Consider the following 22,348-nt stretch of genomic DNA (forward strand, 5'->3'; position numbering starts at 1 on the left):
CGTCCGATGAAATCCCTTCTACAGTCTTGGATACGGACAAAAAGAGGCCTCGGTTCCTCGGTTTTTCTCCGCTTTACATTCGAGAAAAAAACTCCAACAACCTCGTTAATATAATAATCAATTTGATTGGTAAAGAAAGCTTCCACGTAATCCCCTTGACTAAAGGAGACAAACATGAAACAAAGGTCCTAGTCAAAAGCAAAGAAAGCTTTAGAAAACTGACGGAGCTCCTAGACGCCAAGAAAAAGAACTACTATACCTAACAGCTAAAAAGTTGTAAGGGTCAACAAGTTGTTATAAAAGGAATCGAACCAGACGTAAGCACTGCTGAAGTCGGACACACCAAATCTTACTGCACACTCCGCTCTGTATGCGTCGCCTGCGGAGGGCTGCATACCTCTGCTAAGTGTGAATTATAAACTGAGCCAAATAGCAAAAAGTGTAGTAACTGCGGAGGAGACCACACAGCAAACTACAGAGGCTGTCCACTATACAAGGAGTTAAAAAGTCGGATAAACCAAAGAGTGTCAACAGCACGGTCTCACCACACACCATTGATACCCTCTAAACTCACACCTGAAGTCTTCTTTTCGTCAGCAGCCCGATCATCACTCGACAGTTCCACTATAAATAAAAACGTAAGTTTTGCAAGCGTTTTAAAATCGGGTCATGTGAGCCCCGCTTACAATGTCCAACCACCACCTACAGTCTCTCACCAACCAGCAGAGCCCACAGAAAATAGAATGGAAACGATGATACTCCGTTTGCAACAAAGTATGGATGAATTCATTTCATTTATGCGAACGACCATGCAAAGTATGTTGACAAATCAGAATATTTTGATTCAGATGCTCCAAAACACCTTATCGAAATAATCAATGGCTCCCCTGCGCATTGCACTGTAGAATGCCAACGGTGTTTCACGGCACAAACTTGAGCTAGCACAATTTATGAATGACAATGAAATTGACGTAATGTTACTTGCAGAAACCCACCTTACCAACAAATACAATTTCCAAATCCGAGGGTATATGTTTTACAACACGAATCATCCTGATGGAAAGGCCCACGGAGGCACAGGAGTCCTGATTAAAAACCACATCAAGCACCACCCAACCTCTAAAAGCACAAACTGGCTCAAATTAAAAAAATACGTAAGTTTGCACATCGAACCACAGCTAACCGGCGAAGATGACATCAACAGAACCGTAAGCATGCTAGAGTCAGTCTTGGCTTCAGCGGCTCGAGTCGCAACACCACCAAGGCAAAACACAACACATAACATAAAGCATTCAAATGCAGAAGTAGAGCAGCTAGTCCTAGCAAAGCGTCGTTCCCGGCGCGTATGGCAATCTCTTCGATCGCCATCTGCAAAGCAACAGCTAAAAGAAGCTTCACGCAGACTCACCAAGGCACTTCGACAAGAAGAAGGCAGATCCCAACATCGCTATATAGAACCACTATCTCCATTCAGCTCAAAATTCCCACTATTGAAAGCCCACTCAACACTGAGCCCTCCAACAGTAACGGTTACGCCAATAAGGACCCCTGCAGGCTGCTGGGCCCGACCACCTTAAAAATGTGTACCAGCCAAATCCAACAAAAAAACGTGCGTAATATAAGATCGCAAACTGAAGACGACTTTCCTATTGCTGAACCAATTGTATTTCGACCATGCGAAGTCATAAAAATTTTAAAAGAACAGCTACAACCGAGAAAATCTGCAGGCTGCGATCTAACAACTCAAAAAATGCTTATAGAACTCCCACTATGAGCTGTACCCTATGCCATATATACAATATGCCAGCTGTTCAACGCGATGACAAGACTGGGCTGCTTCCCAAAGAGGTGGAAAAAGTCAATCATCATAATGACACCAAAACCAGAAAAAGACCACACCCTCGCCTCCTCATACAAACCGCTAAGTTTACTCTCGTGTCTATCAAAACTCTTTGAAAAATGCCTTCTAACCCGTATCATACCATACTTCAGAAGACATACTATTGTCCCAGCATATCAATTCGGCTTTCGCGAAAAACATGGAACTATCGAACAGGTGAACCGCATAACTTCAGAAATTCGAAGTGTATTTGAAAATAGGGAATACTGCACTGCGGTATTTTTAGAGTATGGCTTGACGGCCTAATGTATTAAATCAAAATAATGCTCCCTAATAACACGCATAAACTCTTGAAGTCATATCTCTACAACAGGATATTTGTGGTGAGATGCAATACTTCCATGTCAGCTGAACGTAACATCGAAGCAGGAGTTCCTCAAGGTAGCGTTCTCGGGCCAACTTTATACCTACTCTACACTTCTGATATTCCTACGAGCAGACAACTGACTATGTCTACGTTTGCCGACGACACCGCGGTTCTCAGCCGATCTAGATGTCCACAACAAGCCTCAGCGCAACTTGCGGCCCATCTGGATGTAGTGGAGAAATGGCTCTCAGACTGGCGTATAAAAGTAAATGAGCAAAAATGTAAAGAAGTAACATTTACCTTAAATAGACGAAACTGCCCAAACCTTACACTAAACAACACCGTGCTTCCCCAGTCAGATGATGTAACATATCTTGGCGTACATCTCGACAGACGGCTTACCTGGCGCACGCATATTGAAGCTAAACGAACTCACCTAAGGCTGAAGGCAAATAGTTTGCATTGGCTTATAAACTCCCGCTCCCCACTCAGTCTGGACTACAAGGTCCTCCTCTACAATACGGGTTTGAAACCAATCTGGACATATGGCTCCCAGTTGTGGGACAGCGCCAGCAACAGCAACGTAGAAATCGTGCAGAGAGCCCAAACAAAGATCCTAAGATTTATCAACGGGGCACCGTGGTACGTTTGGAGTGTAAATATTCAGAGAGACTTGAGTGTACTCCCCGTCAGAGATGTAGTAGCGCAGCACATGGAAAATTACTACACAAACCTGTCAACCCATCCAAACCACCTCGCTAGAGCATTGACGTTGGTATGTAGCCGCTCCCGTCGTAACGACCGTCCCATCCAGCGACAACTATTAGGACAGTCTAACATAAATACAGTTTAACAAATTGTTAGAATAATGTAGTACTTTAAGATTTTAACACATTTTGTTGGTCTCGTAAGAGAAGATTCAAAATAAAAAACCAAAGTCTAAAAAGTTCTAATTAAGCCGTCTCTAGAGGGAAAATTAGTTACATTTTGTGAGGCCTCCGATACTTGTAAGGTTTTTTCTCAAGCCATTATTTGTAGTTGATGAACGGGAATATGTTGAACAACTGGAGGTACTGTAACCTGGCATTCATCCCAAATAATGACTTCCGTGTAATCATCGGCACGAAAATTTAGATTAGGTGACTTGAACTTCCTATATTTATCTTTACTATCTGCTTCTTTGGACTTTATTATTTACTCGAATATAGTCTCTTTCGTCAAACAACATTGCGATCAGTATATTTTCTGGACAATAGTTCGACGATTCTCTGGTAAAAATCGAGAGTACTGAATGAGTTGAAAAACATGTTTGAACACGTACTTTAATGAGCTTGTTTGCTTGACTTGGAAAAATTGGTGCGTATACTTTAAGCACGTATTTTACGAGGTGTTGCAAGCTTTCTGATGGGCTAAGAGTACTAACATAAAGTCTAACTATAAGATTAGCAGTTGTAACCCACCTTGAGTGTGACATTTTTAAACTGTTTTATTTAGCTCACATGTTTGGGTCAAAATAAGAAATTGAAATTTAAGTACCTTCCTGTTGTCAGATTGATCTGAAATTTGGTACACACCTTCAGTTCCGATGACAATACAATATAGTAATATCAATAACATTGTAAACCAAGATGGCGGCCGCGCAATGGCGGATAACGTAGGTTCTATCAATCCCATCAATATGGGTATCAAATGAAAGGTCTCAACAACATGGGTATCATTGTCACTGTCAAACACATCAGATCAATTCAGATCAATCTGACAACAAACGGGGTAAGCTAAATAATAATAATAATTATGAAAGAAACTGCAACACAGCGTAAACGAAGGCTTCAAAAAGCGAACGAAAATTATGAAGCAAAACGAGCTAAAGAAAGTGAAGGTGATAGAAACGGTCGATTACAGAAACGACGGGAACAATTAGCGTCAAAAACACATGAGCAACATGAGGCCAGTAGAATACAACGTACTATATAAAATTAAAATCCAAGATGGCGGCCTCTACAAAACGGCGGATAACTTAGGTTTTATCAATCCCATCAACATGGGTATAAAATGAAAGGGGTCAACAAGTAGAATACAATTTACTATGCAAAATTGAACCGCCGCTACCAAATGGTTTTTAGTAATAAAATAAAAATAGGTAAAAAAAACTTTTTAAGTTAAACTGTTTTATGTAAAACATATATTGCAATGTACGGCGCGTGAATTCTCTACAATCGTTGATTAAAATGTTTGTTTGCCCCACGGTTTTATTTTAGTCTAGTCTATGCATATGTTTATAATTCCCACGTCTGTATCTATTTTATATTATTTTTTGGTTTTTAGTACATTTATCTTTACATAAAACAGTTTAACTTAAAAAGTTTTTTTTACCTATTTTTACTGGATTGACGACAAGCTAGCTCGAGCAGGCAGTAGCCAGATGGCACAGCTTGACATATTTCGAAGAGATATTTTTGATTCGTACTAAGTTCATTGACCACATTTGATGCAAGTCAGGCAAATTACCAGGCACTGCACAAAAATACACCGTATTTTTAGTTTCGCAATCCACCAGTTGTTTTCCAATTGATCCGGAGCATTCTTTAGGACCCGAAGTGCAACCATCTAAAGCCATAAATAAATGTTGAAGGGGTTACTCATTGCAATGAAGCATAGAAACGCACCATTTTAATGGTCTGTCTAAATATTGAATCACGTCATCTTTCCAACCAGTGTTAGTTGCTCTTCCATCGCATCCTACACAAATCACTTCATCTAAAATCTGACCATCACTCTCCAATAATGTTGTAATAACACGTTTTGGTGTTGCGTGGCCCAAAAATGCTGAATGCGTGGCCTAAAAATCCTGACTCTGCAAAGTTGAGATACGCTCTTCTAAAACTTCTTTACGATGAAAACGGCTTCCTATTTTTTCATTCACGAGAGTCTTGTATTTTCATCCATCAAAGTAAATGCCTCTTATGATAATGTTTTCAGCGGTTTTTTGAGGCTGCTGACCGTGCATAAGATACAGCGTATTCCGATTTGCTGTGGAAGCTACTGTAGTCTCAGTTGAAGGCGAGGATGTATCTTTTTTGTTTTAAAGTTCCTTGTGGTTTTTCTGTCAATCTTTATCAGAAATTGAAGCAGAATCTTCACTTGAACCAGAATCTTCTTTTGTAGTTTTACAATAATTCTTCGCTATGGCCTTGCATTTTCTTTAATTTTGCTGTTTCTATCCTGTCAACACCGCCAATTAGCATTTTCTTATCATTTCTTTGATCAAAAAAAAAAAAACTTCTTTTATTGATAAGAACTTTGTTAGGCTTTAAACAAAAATAGCGTTCAAATGATGCGCATTTACAAACGGCAACGTCGAAAAGTGTCTCAATCAAGATTTTAGTAAATGAACAACTCGTTCCTTGATTACGATTGGAATGGAAGCCTTAATCCAAATTTTGTCAATCTGTTTAAAAACAATCGCATATAGGTATATATGAATTGGATGGATTCTTTCCTTCACCCTTAATTTTCAATACATTTATAACAAATAAAATAAACTTTATGACTTCTTTTATAGTTGGCAGCTGTCGATCTGAAATTCCTCTGAAATTAGGATCCACTATAGAACAAATCGTCTCACTACGCCTTGAGTTCATGTTAATATTAGTATTAAAAAACAAATTACAAAATTTGAAGTAAAATGTTTTAATATTTTTTAGTGATGATAATAAAATCATAAAATAAAATTATGTAATTAAAGTTTAATAAGTTTCCGTCATTTCTGATTCATCCGATGGGCGACCACTCTCACAGGAGACAAGACAAGAAATGAATTTATCGTCCGAAGCTTAAGCAAGCATATCAATTTAGAATCAGTGCGAGACCTTGATCTGCTTGAAAGGGAAAACACTAATATGTTTTTGTGTCTACTTCCGGGCGTATACAGAGAGTTTAAGTCAATAGCCACCAATAACACAGATCTTTTGCGAGTTGCACTTCGCTGCATAGATGCTAAAAATGTCCGCGATATCATATACTCGGAAGCCCAAGGAAAGCATTGATTGTATTAGAGAAAGTCTTGAGTTTGAGACCTACGAACAGTTTTGCCTATGGCAAATTGTTCAAGCTCATGATGTGCCATTAAAAAGTATTCAGGTGAATAATTTGACCGATTCAATTACCTTCTTAATTATTAAGTTGGGCTGTTTCTTTAGGACCTACTACCAGAACTGGAAGCTGGAAGTCACCCCGAAGCATTAAGTCACTTTCTATTGTTGTTAAAACATGAAGAACCAACGAATGAAATAATTCGATTAATGCTTAGCAGAGAAGCAAAGTCAAGGGGTGATCCCTTCGTAACCTCTTCATTAAGGTAAATGAAACCCAGTTTTATTTGTGGACTATTTTACACGAGCCTTAAATATTTTTAAATGGAATGTGGATATGGGCGATCAAGTTAAAAAAAAAAAACTGCGATTTCAACCAAAATATTTCCCCACCACTCAACCTGAAATAAAACCAATAGAAAAGGGCGCAAGATTTGGCAAGCAGAGGCCTCTTCACCCTTGCAGTCATCACAAATCTAAAGATTCCTAGTTTGGTCGAATTTTTCATTAATTTTTTCATTTCTCTGGCAGTTATATTATATAATGGTCCGATATTAATTAGTAACATGCATATGTCCGATATTAATTAGTAACATGCATATTATCGTAAAAAAATTCCGTACATCCATGATTCTTGGCAGATAGTGATTAAATTTTAAAACAAAGAAGCTAGCTTCGGCGTCAGATTTGAACGGCAGACGAACCGAAAATCTCCCGGACTACAGTCTTTGAGTATTCTTCTCAAAGTGTTGTTTAAAAAGTTGCTGCTCAGGAGTATGGACTTTAGCCTTAGGCGGCAAGTCCTCCACAAACCAAAATTTCTGCAGGGTTGTGTCGATTGACTCCACCGCTTCTTCTTGACAGTTGAGATGTACCGAATTTTCTGCTTTAATTTTGTTTTCAGACGCACATCTCCCTGACACTATCCAGCCGAGAACAATTTTTTGCAAGATGCGAAGTTCAGGCCACTGCTTTATCTGGCAATGTGTGGTGTGAAGATTTGCACACCCTGCACCTGTTCGATCTGCATTTTTTAACGGTGTGACCCTTGCGAAGGCAGTTGATGCATAAGGACACTTTTCTGGCAAAATCGAACCTCTGCTGTACAGATAGGGCTGCGAAAGAAGCGCAGATTCCTATTTGATGCTCTGCTGATGAGCAAAACACACAAAGAGAAGGGTCGTCCCTGGCAGCGATTCGCTCCAAAGCGGAAGCGAAGTATAGTCCAACTGTTCTTCCCACTTTCTCTTTGTTCCTGCATCGACTTTGCTCATTATTAAATGAATGAAGATGGCATTCGTAATTCGTTTGACATCCCCAATAGACAGCAAAGAGTCATAAAGAGCTCTGACTGTGTCGATCAGGTTTCTCAAGGCTGTAGCTGATGGCTGGGACATAAGCGGAAAATGATGCACTGACCGATATCTAAGGGCAACGAATATATAAGCGGGATGCGCAGAAGCGCGGGAAATGCGCCAAGGCTTGGGAAAATGGAGGAAAAGCGCGGAAAATTTAGGAATGAAAATGCGCGCACAACTTTTTGCAGTGATTTTCTTTGCACAATAGGTTAAATTTCCGGCCGTAATTTTCAACCCTAAATTGGTGCTCACTACGACATAATTTTTTTTTTTTTTTACGTGCGTAGTCCCACGGCCCACTTACCCGCCAAACCGACCGAGGGGCGACCGCCGTGTATCGTACGGCACGATTCGCGATAATTTTGACGCGATTTTTAAAAAAAAAAAAATTAAGGAAAGAAAAGTTAAGTTAAGTTAAATTTTATTTTAATTTTAAATTTAAAATAAAATACGACGCGCGTGTCCCACGGCCACATCTCCCGCCCAACCGACCGAGGGGCGCTGCCGTGTATCACACGGCTCGGTTCGCGAGAAAAGAGTCGCGACTATAGAAAAATAAGAAAAAGGACGAGGAAAATGAGGAGGAACACAATAAGATCTAATTATGAGCTAAAAAAGTCAGAAGAGATCGCTTTAAGAGCGGCAGAGAGTCAGAAATTGATATAATAGGATAAAGTCTATTATAGTCAGAACACAATACTCTGTAGGGATCATGCAGTTCATAGTTAGATCTACATTGATTTAAAATCAGGGGGATGTAATTTCTGGTTAATCTACTTGAAACAGAAAAGTTTAACCTGCTAACTAAGTCGGGGCTATCAATTTTACCACAAATAAGATTAAACATAAAAACTGTTCCAAGCATCGTTCTACGATTGGCTAGGGATGGTAAGTTAATTATAAGTAGTCTGCTAGAATAGGAAGGCAATAAGAGGTTTGCATCCCAATTTAGGCGCCGTAGGGCAAAAAGTAAAAAATTTTTTTGGACCGATTCAATACGATCCGAATGAACTCCATATTGGGGACTCCAAACCGGTGATCCATATTCAAGAATTGGACGGACAAGCGAAATAAATAAATTTTTAGTTATGTAAGGGTCGTCAAATTCCTTTGACCACCTTTTTAAAAATCCAAGCACACTCCTGGCTTTATTTACCATAGACGAAATATGGATAGAAAATTTTAATTCCAGAAGAACACCAAGGTCATCCACCTGAGTTATTCTGTCCGAAGAGCATCCACTTAAAGTCTAAGCCCCCCGTATCGGGTCAGTTCGACAAAAGGTCATAAGCTTACACTTTGAGCCGTTTAAGTTGAGTATGTTATCACTGCACCAATTTTGAAAGCTATCTAGATCGGATTGTAAATTCGAACGGCAAGAAATGTCCTTATACTGCAAGCACAATTTAACATCATCTGCGTACATAAGTACACGTGAGTGAGTTATTACTAATGGAAGGTCATTAATAAATAAGGTAAATAGTAGCGGGCCAAGGTGGCTCCCTTGAGGGACGCCGGAGGTGACTCGGAGAACACAAGAAAGTGAATTCTTAAAAAGGACCCTTTGTGTCCTGCCATTCAGATAACTTAAGATCCTTTCTAGAAGATCAACTGGGAAACCTAATAAGTCAAGTTTCCTTATAAGAAGTGAATGATTTACAGAGTCAAATGCTTTACTAAAGTCAGTGTAGATGACATCTGTTTGAAAATTGTGTTTAAAACCCAGGGGCGTAGCGTGCCTTGTCGGGGCCCCGTATAAAAAATTTTTGGAGGCCCTTATATGGAGGTAAAGATTTTTCACAAAAGAAAACAAGAAAGGAAGCTTGCTTCGGCAAACCGAAGCTTTTATACCCTTACACTCATCCAATTTGTCGAAAAAAATACATAAAGGCTAAACAACATCGAAGCTAAGACGATTTTTCTATTAATTTTCTATATTTTCGACTATTGTTCAAAAACGGCTATATGATATTCTCGTCCGATTTTGATTAAATTGAATTCGGTATTCAAGAGTCGTTAGAACACTCTTTATTCCAAAAACCATGCTTGTCTGATGAAAAAGAACGATGTTATAATTTTATTTCCGTTATTTCTATATAGATTTTTCGATCTTTCCTATGGCAGCTATAAGATATAGTTGTCCGATTTTTATGAAACTTTTTTCTCAATATAAGAGTTTTTAAAAACTTGATATTCAAAAAATCATGCTCCTGGGATAAAAAACAACGATGTTATTAATTTATTTCCATTAATTCCATATATATTTTTCGATCTCTCCTAAGGCAGCTACATGATAGAGTTATCCGATTTTGATCAAATTTAATCCAAAATTCAATAACAGTTAGAAAACGCCATCTTGAAGAAATCAAGTCGATCTGATCAAAAACAATGGTCTGAGAATTTTTTATTTCATTCTCGCGTATGGGAGCTATCCGATATAGTCGGGCGATCCGGCCCGTTCCGACTTATATACTGCATGCAATAACTACACACCTTTTGGGAAAGTTTCATCAAGATAGCTTTAAAACTGAAAGACTAGTTTTCGCGGAAACGGACAGACGGACAGACGTATTCTGATTCTACTCGTGATGCTGATCAATAATATATATACTTTTTGGGGTCTGAGGTGTCTCCTTCACTGCGTTGCAAACTTCTGACTGAAATTATAATTCCCTTTTGCTCTGCAAGGTCATAAAAATCAAATTTTAAATATTCACTCTTACACACTTTGGGGGCCCCCGTGGCCCGGGGGGCTCCGTATAATTGATACGGCTGATACAGCGGTAGCTACGCCCCTGTTAAAACCCCTAATCACGAATGAAGTAAACTCCAAGAGATTAGGGGTTGTTGATCTTTGTTTTATAAAACCGTGTTGACACGGTAAAATTATTGACCTACACAGGTGCTGCAAGTGAGGGGTGATAACTTTTTCAAAAAGCTTAGGAATGGCAGACAATCTATAATTGCTTGCATCCGATTTGTTACCTTTTTTGTGAAGAGGAATGACAAAAGACTCCTTCCACATATGGGGAAACTGTGACGTTTCCAAAGAGAGGGTAAACAATTTGAGAAGCGGCTTGCACAAGGCACACAGCAAGGAATTCCATCGGGGCCTGGCGAATATGCAGGCTTAACACGCTGAAGATCGCAAAGTAGGGAGCTCTCGCTTAACGTGGGACAGAATATTAAATTCGACTTGGATACAGCATAAGAATAGGGCTGATCATAGTGAGGTAAGTGAGGTGAGTATGTTGTTTGAAAAAACTGGGCAAATAAATCGGCTATTGCCTGATCCGATGTTGCCGTAGTATTTTCAAATGATAACGAGGAAGGGAAAGAAGATGTTTTACGCTTAGTATTAACGAAATTATAAAACTGTTTCGGATCCTGCGCAAACTGGACCTTGCAAGGGTTTAAATAGTTTTTGTAATACTGAGCATTAAGCACGGTAAAATTTGACCAAGCTTTTAAATATTTTGAAAAGATAGATTGAGAACCGGTGTCTTTAAATTTCCTATAAAGTCTGGATTTTACATTTCTTAAGTGTGTCAACTCTTTATTGAACCAAGGAGGTTTGCTAGAGATAGACGGATAGTATTTCGCAACACAAGAATTAAAAAAAGTCTGGATTTCAGTGTAAAATATATTTATGGCATCCGCCATATTATTGCAAGTGTAAAGATCGGACCAATTATAGCAAGATATTAATTTTCTTAGCCTCAAAAAGTCTGCCTTGCGAAAACAGTTAATTCGTTTAGCAGACTTGGCAGATTGCTCTTTTTTTATGGTACCTGTTGTTTAATTGGTGGAATTAATTTGCACTTATTGGTTCAACGACAAATATTTAATTTTAAAGGTCCAAAGCGATTCACTTTTATTCAATATTTGTTACAATATAAAATATATGGGTATATCAATATGTAGGGGAATGTTGTCAGGGTTGGACCGTTGACAGGCTTGGGCCTTCTCAGTATTTTGAATATTCGTACTAGAGCCATCTGTTTGTGCGTGTCAAGAAACTTCTATCGGTCACAAGAAACTTTCCACGTGACTACTCATTTCGGGATTACTTTTTTCTACGTTTCGTTGATATGTAAAGGAAAAGTGTTCGGAAAAGTTTTTTTAACCTGTTGAGTTGAGCATAAAAATACGTTATATAGTTGTTATATTACAAAATACTAAGATATATATAAGATGACAGGTATAGTTTTGCTATGTGATACCATAATAGATTAATAACGCATGTCGACAGGGTTGGACCACTTTTGTAGTCAGGATTGGGCCGACATAATTTTTGCATTTTATTCGTGTATTTTCGATTTTTGTTGTAATATTTCAGTCTCTTGTAGAAAAAATATGCAAAAGAGTGAATTTTGAATGAGACAAAAAAATTATTCCTAACTTTTATTCGACAAAAACAACGAGCGAAAAAAACAACTTTTGCTCCAAAAGCATGCACCAAAATACCAGCGAAACGTGGTCGTCCCCCAAAGAAAATGCAAAAATAAATTCTCTTCTGATGAAGATGAAGACATCGATTTCTGCTTTATATGTTTGGAAACTATGCCACGTTATACAAATCGCATTTGTTACGTGCATTGAATGCAAGAGAGAAGTTCACCTGAAGTGCGCAAAAATGCGAAAAAGTTATTTTATATGTCAAAACTGCATATTTGAATCATTTTCTTGAACCGACATTTACTGTAAAATCCCGAATAATAAAATAAATGAACAAAATAATGTGAAATTTACCTGAATTCAATTTTATTCCACCGCGTTACGATATTGTCTGAAGATGGCCCAAGCCTGACAACATGGCCCAACCCTAAAAACATTTTTTTTTTTCAAACGCCTATAACTTGTTTTGTTTTTGTTTTTTAATTCTCTATTTTTGGTGAACACTTTCTCTTGCTTGTACCTTTCCAAATATGTACAAACTTATCATAAATTGTTATTCGTTCAGTAGTTATGGGTGTCGGGTCATCCAGCCGATGACCCGATCTGCATAATTACCATCGCTCTCTCTCTCTCTCTTATCTTTCTATTCGCTCTCTTTTGTTGCTTGTTGGCTTCTACTTTGGGTCAGGATCGGCTGATCCGCGTCTCAATTCAATTGTAATACTTCTTTTCGATCCCGCGGACCATTGTAACTCTTTTTCGTCGAAAATAAAATCGCTGCTGCAGAAATCGAAAACAAAATTTTCTTCGTGCATAATTAATTTCAACAGCTAATAAAAAAGCTTATTAGCTTAACATTTGGTGACCCCGACGTGATCTGTGCATAAAAGAGACTCAGTGCAAGTCACAAAAATTAATTTATTTTACAAGGCTGCATATTTTGCTTTATCTGTGTTGCAGCTACATTGTGCGTTTACCTGCCATAAACAACACAAATATCTATAAATTGATTTGTGAAAATAATAACACTCTTGGTTACACAAACTTGTACATAAGGCGCTATCTAGACCAGCAGCGGACCAATTTTTCGCATTCTCCTTTGCGCTCATCTTCCCGCTGAAGCCGAATTTTACTCGCTGAGTCTGCTGCATATCTCACTTTATGTTTGTTGCAAAACAATAAAATTAATTGATTTATGCAAATAATATGTAGCACTCTGGTTACACCAGCTTTTACATAAGGCGGTATATAGACCAAAAGCGGACCGGTTTTTCGCTGTTCCCCGTTACGCTTATCTTCCCGCTGAAGCCGAATTTTGCCCGCCGAATCTGCTGCATTTATTTTGTTGTTGTTGCTGCTTAACATGGCTTCAGAAAATTCGGTTAGCGTCACCGACAATCGCAATTCAAACAGGGTGACATTTTTGAAGCGCAAAGCAACTTCAATGTTTAATAGAGTGGAGCGGTTAATCCCTTTCAAGTTCGGCTTTGAATTCTTTTGACGATTCTGGCCTTCATGTGAGGTTGGAACTTATCGAGGAGCTTCAAAAGGCGTTTAAAAGGGTTCTCAACGAGCTGGAAGAATTGGATTTTGAGGAACTTGGAAATGACTTGGTAATTCTGAAGTCGACGGTTCGATCGGAGATCACAAAGCGCTCCTCGCAGCTGCTTCAGCACTCAACCTTCGCTGATGGCAATACGCCCGGTCACTTCGGCCATCAGCAGCGGGAAGCTCTGCGCCGAGCGATTCCACTTCCCGCTCTTGAACTACCGAAATTCGCTGGAGGTTATGCGAATTGGGCAGATTTTTACTCCATGTTCACTACCATCATTGATAGTCATCCTGACCTGACCAACATTGAAAAGCTGCAGCATCTACGTTCATGCTTAAGGGATTCTGCGTTGGAAACCATCCGCTCGCTGGAAATTTCGGATGGCAATTATTCTGTTCCTTTAGACTTACTGCAAAACAGATTTGATAATCGTCGTTTGGTTTTTCAGGCACACATTACTGAGATCCTGGGGCTTAAGGCAGTGCAGAGTGGTTCCGTCTCGATGCTTCGTGAGCTCTCCGACAAATTTACCGCTCATATTCGTGCTCTAAAGGGATTGGGCACTACGGAACAAATCGCAGGTTGTATTATCGTCCAAATACTGCTTCAAAAGCTAGATCCTGCGAGCCAGGCCAAATGGGAGGAGCGATTAGAGGATTCAGTATTCATCAATCTAATTCCGACGTGGGAATCCATGGCGTCATTTTTGGAGCAGCGATGCAGAACATTGGAGACTATGGATTTTGCCATGGCAAACTATGCGTCTGGCGATCAGGTGGAAAACAACGGAACGTCTAATTCTCGTAGATCCGCTTTTGTTGCCACAAATATTAACCCTTGGATTTTTTCGTTCTATAATGCTTCTGGTCACTCCATTCATTACTGCCAAGATTTTAATGCCCTGCCCCCTGCAAATCGGCTTCAAGAAGTAAAGAAGCTCTCTCTTTGCATAAACTGCCTTAAGATAGGGCATCAATTGAGGCAGTGAAATTCCAGCAATTGTCGTGCATGCGGAGCTAAACACCACACCCTCCTTCACTTGGGAAATTTAGCCTCCGCTTCTCCACAGGCAGGATCACAGCTTCCAGAAGCTCTTGCCGCTGTCTCACTCAATGCTGTCGTAGAACCATCTGCCGTGCCTTCCACATCCACTGCTCTTATTGCTCAGGATTTCAGTACTGACATTGTGCTCCTAGCCACTGCCACCGTTCTCGTAAAAAATCGGTCTGGAGTTTTCGTTCCATGTCGAGTCCTTCTTGATTCGGGCTCTCAACTGCATCTAATAACATCCCGCTTTGCAGATCAGCTTCAAACAAAGAAGATGAAGTCCTCGGCATCTGTTACTGGAATCGGTGATTCGAGCTTTGTTACAAATGGTCACTCAGTTAATATTACGATGCAGTCCCGAACGTCTGATTACACGGTGAACCTAACCGCAGTTATTGCCCCCAATATAACTGAGCTACAGCCTAGTTTTAATGTGGACATCGGCAGCTGGAAAATACCGCAAAACATTAAATTAGCTGACCCTACGTTTTATATCCCTCAGCGTGTGGATCTTTTGATTGGAGCCAGATTGTTTTATGAGATGGTGTGCGTTGGGCAAATAAAGTTCCCACCTAGAGTACCGCTTTTCAAAAGACTCGCCTGGGATGGATTGTTTCCGGAGGATATGGCGTCTCCAATGGCTCTTCATTAATCTCGTCCCTTGCTTTACCTCTCGTTAGTAGGGAGAATAACTTGGATCGCCTTGATGATCGTCGAAAGGTCCTGCTCATAAAATCGCCATACGTAGACATCGTAACCTGTTCCAAATTCCTTCGCTGCGCTTAAAATGATTTTCGGATACGTCTACAAGTTTATAAATCGCTATCGGCAGCCGGATTTTAAGGTGTCGGATATTCAAAGCGGTACTCAATTATTGCTTCGTCTGGTTCAGCGTTCTCATTTATGGGAACCGTCTAGTTCGCTTGCATCTCTATCTCCCTTTATTGATCAGTTTGAGCTTCTTAGAGTGGACTCAATGGCCGTCATCCAATCATATTGCCACGGAGCCATCCAGTCACTGCCGCTCTCCATTTTTCGAGGAATGACTCGTTTCGTCGAGGAGCTTTTCAGTGGACTGTAATAAAATGGCACGTTACAGTTATGTAGCACTCGTTGGCCCTCGACGTCCAACAATCTGAAGTTATTGCACAGTGCTCTACTTTTTCTAAAAAGACAGACAACTTTGCCTCCTTGTCTTCGAATGCATTTGCCAAATGAACATTCCTTAAAGTGGTTCATGAAGGCAATTCATACCTTGGATCAAGCTGGCATACAAAATTGCGGAAGCCTTTATTTTCCCCTACTGATATAGGGCGCAAGTCTGAGCAAATGTAGTCACATATGGCACTGTCCGATTTTTGTTTTCTATTCGACGATATATAATTTTTTTTGTCTATGAATGACAAAACTGTTTTCTGTTGTCTTTGTGGCAACTCACTAACTGTCAAGTTAGGATGTATCCTCTTCAAGTGGCAAGACAAGTTGCTCGTATTGCCACTTGTTTTATAGATTTTGCCACATTTAATGCATTTGGCTGTCCTGCCATCAGTCGACTTATCAAAAAGTTCCATACGACAGATTGACAATATTTTGCCTGCTTATTTGGGATCGTGCTGCCGACATCGTCTTTTTCCTTCTGACACGCAGCTATATTGGACAAACACGTCATTACAAATCATATGATCGTACCTAATTACTCTAATTACCATTCCTATTCTGCTCTTTCAAAGCCTTCTCAATTTTTTAACGCGCCGCCAAAACCAATAAGAATAAAATCACACTAAAATCTATAATAATATTATTGCTTAGTTTATTTTATTTCATTGATACAAATTTTTGATGCACTTACCAAATACCAGCCAAGAAGTGATGAGTAAAGAGGAAACATAGATGTTTGAAAACTCTACTACAAAAGCTCTCGGAATACAGTTAATAAACGGAAATATTAACGACTCAAATTGTTTGTGAATCACACTTCATCGTATAATTCATCACACTGTTTTTACATATTATTTTCGAATATATTTTAATAAGGTAGTTCCTCAACATTTTCGTTTAATTTCTTAAAACTCATTTTTTGTAGGAATTAAGTTATGCATCGAACGATGGATGTTAGAAATCAGACTTTCACATCTTTAAAAATTCCCAAACATTCCGCTTTAACCTGAGTTGGAATGCCATTAAAAGTTTGTCAAGGGCTTGCGACATATGTAATAAGCCTTAAGAAACTACAACGTAAAACTCCGATTCCGAAAGGCCACAAGTCAAAAGAACGCATTTGCAACAGCAACCAAGCTAATAATGTAAAAGATTTTGAAGAGGGGAGAATTTCCGTAACCCGAATGTACATTAAACCAGGACGCATTGTTTCTACTGAAATAATAATGGTAAAATTGCGCTTTAGCGGCTTTTGCTAAAAATGGTCTAGGAATTTTATTTTTTTTTTAAAAGGTACCTTGGGGCCTAAACATTAATAAAAAAAGTGGCCGAAAGCTTGATTTCTAATTATTTATCTCTCTGCTGATGTTATTCTTACATACTGTTGTTTACATACATATGTTAATAAATGGGAACATTGGAACTAATTTCAACACCTCTCCTCAATGTTACCATTATAAATGTTTATCAATATAATATTTACATAATATTCATAAGCTTAATCAATTTCTCATGTTTCAGTTTTGGCAAAGTTTTAGTTAACATATCGGCTATCATATCGTGGGTTGATACAATTTATGATTCAATTTAACATCACCTAGCTGGATAACTTCCCTAACAAAATGATACCTTATATCTATATGCTTCGAACGTGCATGATTTTTTGCCAAGTTCTGAGCGCTGAGATTGTCTCCGTAGAGGATTGTGGGAGTATCCTTGCTTCCACAACCGATCTCGATGATTAAACGTCTCAAATGTAAAGCCTCTTTTACAGCTGATGACAGCGCCATGTATTCTGCCTCCGTGCTACTGAGGGCAACACTGTCCTGTTTTTCCGACTTCCAAGAAACGGGTCCTCCTGATAAAAGGAAAACATATCCTGTATACGATCGTCGGTGGCTGGCGTCGCCGGCCCAGTCGGCATCAACGTAGCCCACTAATGCCGAATCTCCTGCGCAATAGCTCAACTTGTTGGTGGCCGTTCCTGCCAAGTACCGCATTACATGGCTGACGGCCAAAACATGTTCATCATGAGGATCCTTATTTCGTTGTGCCAGCTTTACGACAGCATGGTAAATATCTGGCCTTGAGGTTAATGCTAGCCACATTAATTCTCCTATAGCAGACTGATATGCAGTTGGATCCTGAGCAACGCAATGCTCGTTGTTGCATACCACCTGAAATCCTGGGTCTAAGGGTGTCGCTGTCTGCCTGCACTGCTCCAGACCATGTCGCTGCAGCATATCCTTGATATATAACGTCTGGTTCATCGTTATACTGCCCAACTCGCCTTCGCGTTCAATTTGCATGCCCAAAAACATGCTTAGCAGCCCTTTGTCCACACATTCAAATTTCGAAGCTATCTTTGACTTGATCTGCATCAGGTCCGTTTTGTTTTGACACGCTAGAAGGAGATCATCGACATAAATTAGTACAAGACACAAGTTACCATTTATGTCCTGCTTCTACAAGCATGCTTCATATTGACAGGGTACGAATCCGATTTCTCGAAGTGCTGCATCCAAGGTAGCGTTCCACTGGCGGCCTGCCAGTTTTAGCCCATATATTGCCTTGTTGAGCCTCAGCACCTTGTTCTTGCATGCTTCATCCTCGAAATTCTTTGGCTGCTTCATATACACAGTCTCGCTCAAATCACTATTGAGGTAGGCTGTGCACACATCCATCTGGTGTAAGTGCATCCTCAACTCCGCTGACAGCGCCAATACTAGGCGGATTGTCTCATAGTGACACACCGGTGAGAAAGTTTCTCCATAATTAATTCCGTATTTCTGGGAACAACCCTTCGCTACTAGACGCGATTTATACCGCTCGGGATTGCCTTCGCTGTCTCTTTTTATGGTGAAAACCCATCGACTTCCGATTGCCTTTTGTCCCTTGGGCAACTCGCTTAGGGTCCATGTGTTATTTGCCACGAGCGAGTCATACTCCGACTTCATGGCTGCCTTCCAAAATGTAGCTTGCTGGCTACGTAGCGCTTCATCGCAGCTTTGCGGAAGTGGAATCTCTGCACTGGTCATAGCATTGACAAGGTTATATTCCTTCCTTGGTCGCCCCGACTTGCCGGTCCGAATGATTCTAGGCCTCCCTGGCCCGATTCTGCCTGCCTCTCCTTCAGGGTGTTCCTGCTCCGTATCATGCTGCTCGCGATCTTTGCCTCCTCCGTTTTCATCTGCGCTGGGGTTTCCTCTGAGTACTTCATATTCGCTGTCTTTCTGCTGCTCATCCCCATCGCGCTGGGACTCCACTTTAAGTACGTTTGCTGGATCCCTTGTCGAAACTTGTACTGCTGGAAATTCAAAAATCTTAGGCTCATCTGCTTGAATTTCCTTGAATAATACGTCGCGTTTAACAACAACTTGCTGCGTCACCTGATCGTACAACCTGTACCATTTGCACTCCAGTGAATATCCAACGAATCGATATTCCTTTCCTTTGGCCTTGAATTTACCGCGGTGACCTTTATCTAGTCCTACTGCTGCCAATGATTCAAAAACACGCAAATGACTCACATTGGGTTTCCTGCCACTCCAAGCCTCGTAGGGAGTGATTCCAACGAGAGCTGCTGTTGGTGACCGATTCCTGATGTAAGAAGCTGTCATCACAGCCTCGGCCCAAACACTCTCTGGCATTCCTGAGTGGATAAGCAAACTCCTGGCCATTTCTACTAGCGTTCTGTTAGCTCGCTCTGCCACGCCGCTCTGCTGCGGGCTGTGGGGACGGTTAACTGCCGTACAATGCCATTTTCCTGGAACAAATTGTCAAAACGTTTATTAACAAACTCACGCAAATTGTCACTGCGTACTGCTTTTATCTTGCGTCCGAGCTGACTCTCTGCCATGTTTTTGAACACAAGAAATTTGTCGTACATTTCATCTTTGGATTTTATGAAATACACAAATACACGGCGGGTCTTATCATCAATAAATGTGACAAAGTATGATGCTCCTCCAATTGATCTCTTTTCCATTGGCCCACACACATCTGTATGGATCAGGTCCAGCTCACGTTTGGCTCTGTTCTCCGATACTGGAAACGGCTGTGTGTGTATCTTACTCTTCATGCATGACAAGCACTGGCTTTTTTCTAAAAAATTAACTCCATTAATGCCCTGAACCATCGAATGTTTCACTAAGTTGTTCAAACTGGCATAATTTAAATGTTCATATCTGTTATGCCATAGACTTGCACTGATCTGCATGGCACTGAGACAAGTATTCCTTTTGCTCTCAAACATAAACAATTTGTTTTTTCTGCACGCATTCAAAACTTTTTCTCCATCTTGGTATACAGTCGCATAGTCTCTGCAAAAAGTCACAGTACACCCTCAAGAAACTGCGCAATTAATAGACATGAAATTCCCTTTCATTTCTGGAACGTGTAAAACATTCTGCAGTGTCAGATTGCAGTAATCCGTTCTTACGGTTACGTCACCTTTTCCAACTGCTCTCATTACGTTATTATCGGCCAAAATTATGTCTTCCGATTGCGAAACATAATTGGTAAAAAGACTTCGAACGCAACACATATAAGCCGTAGCTCCGCTATCAAGGCACCAGCTAGAGGCTTCTAGCTCTTGTACGTCACTCACAGGTACTACTGTATGCGATCTGTTCCTGTACTGCTGTGTCTCCTTTGACATCTCGTTCTTGACTTGCCTTTTACACTGATTCTTATAATGTCCACGCTGTCCGCAATTATAACATTCCACGTTGGATTTGTCTCTTCTCCTGTTATTTGTGTGGTCTGGCTGCAACTTAGCATGAAAAGCTAACTGTTCATTTTCCGATCTTTCTCTTGCTTCGGTGTTCCTTTTTTCTCCTTCTGTAAGCAGTTTAACCTTCAACACATCTACCAAGCGCAAACTATCCCGCGTTTCCATGGCTATTACGAAATTTTCAAATTCTCTGCTCAAACTCGACAGTAATATTATTGCTGTTAATTCGTCACTTAACTTAATATCAACTTCACTGAGTTTGTCCACTGTCTCGCAGAACGAATTTATGTGCGTTATTATGTCGCCACCTTCTGCCATACGCATTCCGAGTAATTTCTTATATAGGGAGACTTTCCTTACTGGCCCGCTTGGTTGGTGAACATCTCTGAGTTTTTGCCAAGCACTTCCGGCCGTGGCACAGTTCTTAAGATAACCCAGCTGTGTCTGCTTTACGCTTAGTGTTATCATAGCTAATGCCTTCGGATCGAGTCCGTCCCATATTCCGTCACCTCCTTCTGGCCGCTGCTCCTGGATCACCTTCCAGACCTCTGCATGGACCAGCACACTGCGCATTTGGATTACCCAGGTGTCATAGTTCCCTGTATCCAGCTTATCGATCTGATACATGGCGCTCATGTTGACCGAAAAATATATATTCCGCGTAACTTCCGTTATCCCGCGGCGAAAAAATGAACTACCGGTTATATGTACTTTTACGCAAAGAAAAAAAAAACTAGGCCCTGGGCCCATAACCTGATGAGGGGAGAATTTCCGTAACCCGAATGTACATTAAACCAGGACGCATTGTTTCTACTGAAATAATATTAATTATTTATTGACCGCAACTCCGCGCGGTGATCTTTCTGTGACGGCTAACTTTACTCGACTCCATTAACATAGCTTAGCTCTCTTAACATAGCTAAGCTCTCTCTGCTGATGTTATTCTTACATACTGTTGTTTACATACATATGTTAATAAATGGGAACATTGGAACTAATTTCAACAGATTTAATTAAGGTTAATATACCTACAAATACTAATTTTATGAAAGTCAATTTTATATTATAACAATTTGGCAAATACTTTGGTTGCGGTACAATTGCAGAACCCATAGCTAAAATAGCTTAAAGTCTCGCTAAGCAAAAATGTGGCAACTTACATAAATGTCCTTCTTCGAATAACTCCAAATTTTCAATATTCTTCAGTCTTCATGAAACAAGTTCCAACTTGTGTGCTTATAAATTCTTAAAAATATTTTTTACATGAAAAAAGAAGATTTGTTCATATGTTATTTATTTTTCATTATGGATTTGAAAAATTTTAAAAATATTCCTGGAATATCAACAAAATATCAAAAAAGGAAATGTTAACATTTCAGTTGTTGTAAAAATATCTGAAAGTGCTTTGGAAGAAAAAGTAAAGTTTAGTTTTTCAAATTTCGAGAGCCATCATTGTGAAATTTTCCGTAAACTATATGTCTGAGAACTGCCTTGTACATATCAATGTTGTCAAATACATAATTGATTTTTAAGCAAATCGGCTTCCCCAGTTTTTCCATTGTACCCATTTGAAATTTGAAATTTTTTTTATTGTTTATGATTAATTGACAAAGATTTTTTATAGCAACTAAGCCCCTTTTTTTCTATTTAGATCAAACCTGCTACGAATGCTGTTACGACAAACATGTGACTGTAATGTGAATATGTGACCAACCATTGCAATCGTATGGCAAATCGCAGCTCCCAGACGACCTAATTAATCGGCACTTCACTACTGGATTATTGCAAATACGGTCACAGAG

General features: G+C 39.8%; 1 protein-coding gene across 1 annotated transcript; it reads left to right on the forward strand.

Annotated features, from left to right (window-relative positions):
* Nucleotides 1-6,194: 6,194 nt before the first annotated feature.
* LOC122320683 (integrator complex subunit 3 homolog) lies at nucleotides 6,195-22,270 on the forward strand. The gene is made up of 3 exons (XM_043208850.1): nucleotides 6,195-6,347; nucleotides 6,407-6,564; nucleotides 22,198-22,270. Exons 1-3 carry the CDS (start codon nucleotides 6,201-6,203, stop codon nucleotides 22,253-22,255), a joined length of 363 nt encoding a protein of 120 aa, XP_043064785.1. The 5' UTR covers nucleotides 6,195-6,200; the 3' UTR covers nucleotides 22,256-22,270.
* The last annotated feature ends 78 nt before the right edge of the window (nucleotides 22,271-22,348 follow it).

The sequence above is a fragment of the Drosophila ficusphila genome, unplaced genomic scaffold (genome assembly GCF_018152265.1).
Source record: "Drosophila ficusphila isolate 14025-0441.05 unplaced genomic scaffold, ASM1815226v1 contig_751, whole genome shotgun sequence".
Classification (NCBI taxonomy): Eukaryota; Metazoa; Arthropoda; class Insecta; order Diptera; family Drosophilidae; genus Drosophila; species Drosophila ficusphila.

What these genes read in the sequence shown, in the direction of transcription:
- LOC122320683 (XM_043208850.1), top strand. Translation starts at nt 6,201, where the DNA reads ATGCTAAAAATGTCCGCGATATCATATACTCGGAAGCCCAAGGAAAGC. An exon ending in TGCCATTAAAAAGTATTCAG is followed by an intron (nt 6,348 to 6,406) that starts GTGAATAATTTG and finishes CTGTTTCTTTAG; the next exon opens with GACCTACTACCAGAACTGGA. An exon ending in TTCGTAACCTCTTCATTAAG is followed by an intron (nt 6,565 to 22,197) that starts GTAAATGAAACC and finishes TTTTCTATTTAG; the next exon opens with ATCAAACCTGCTACGAATGC.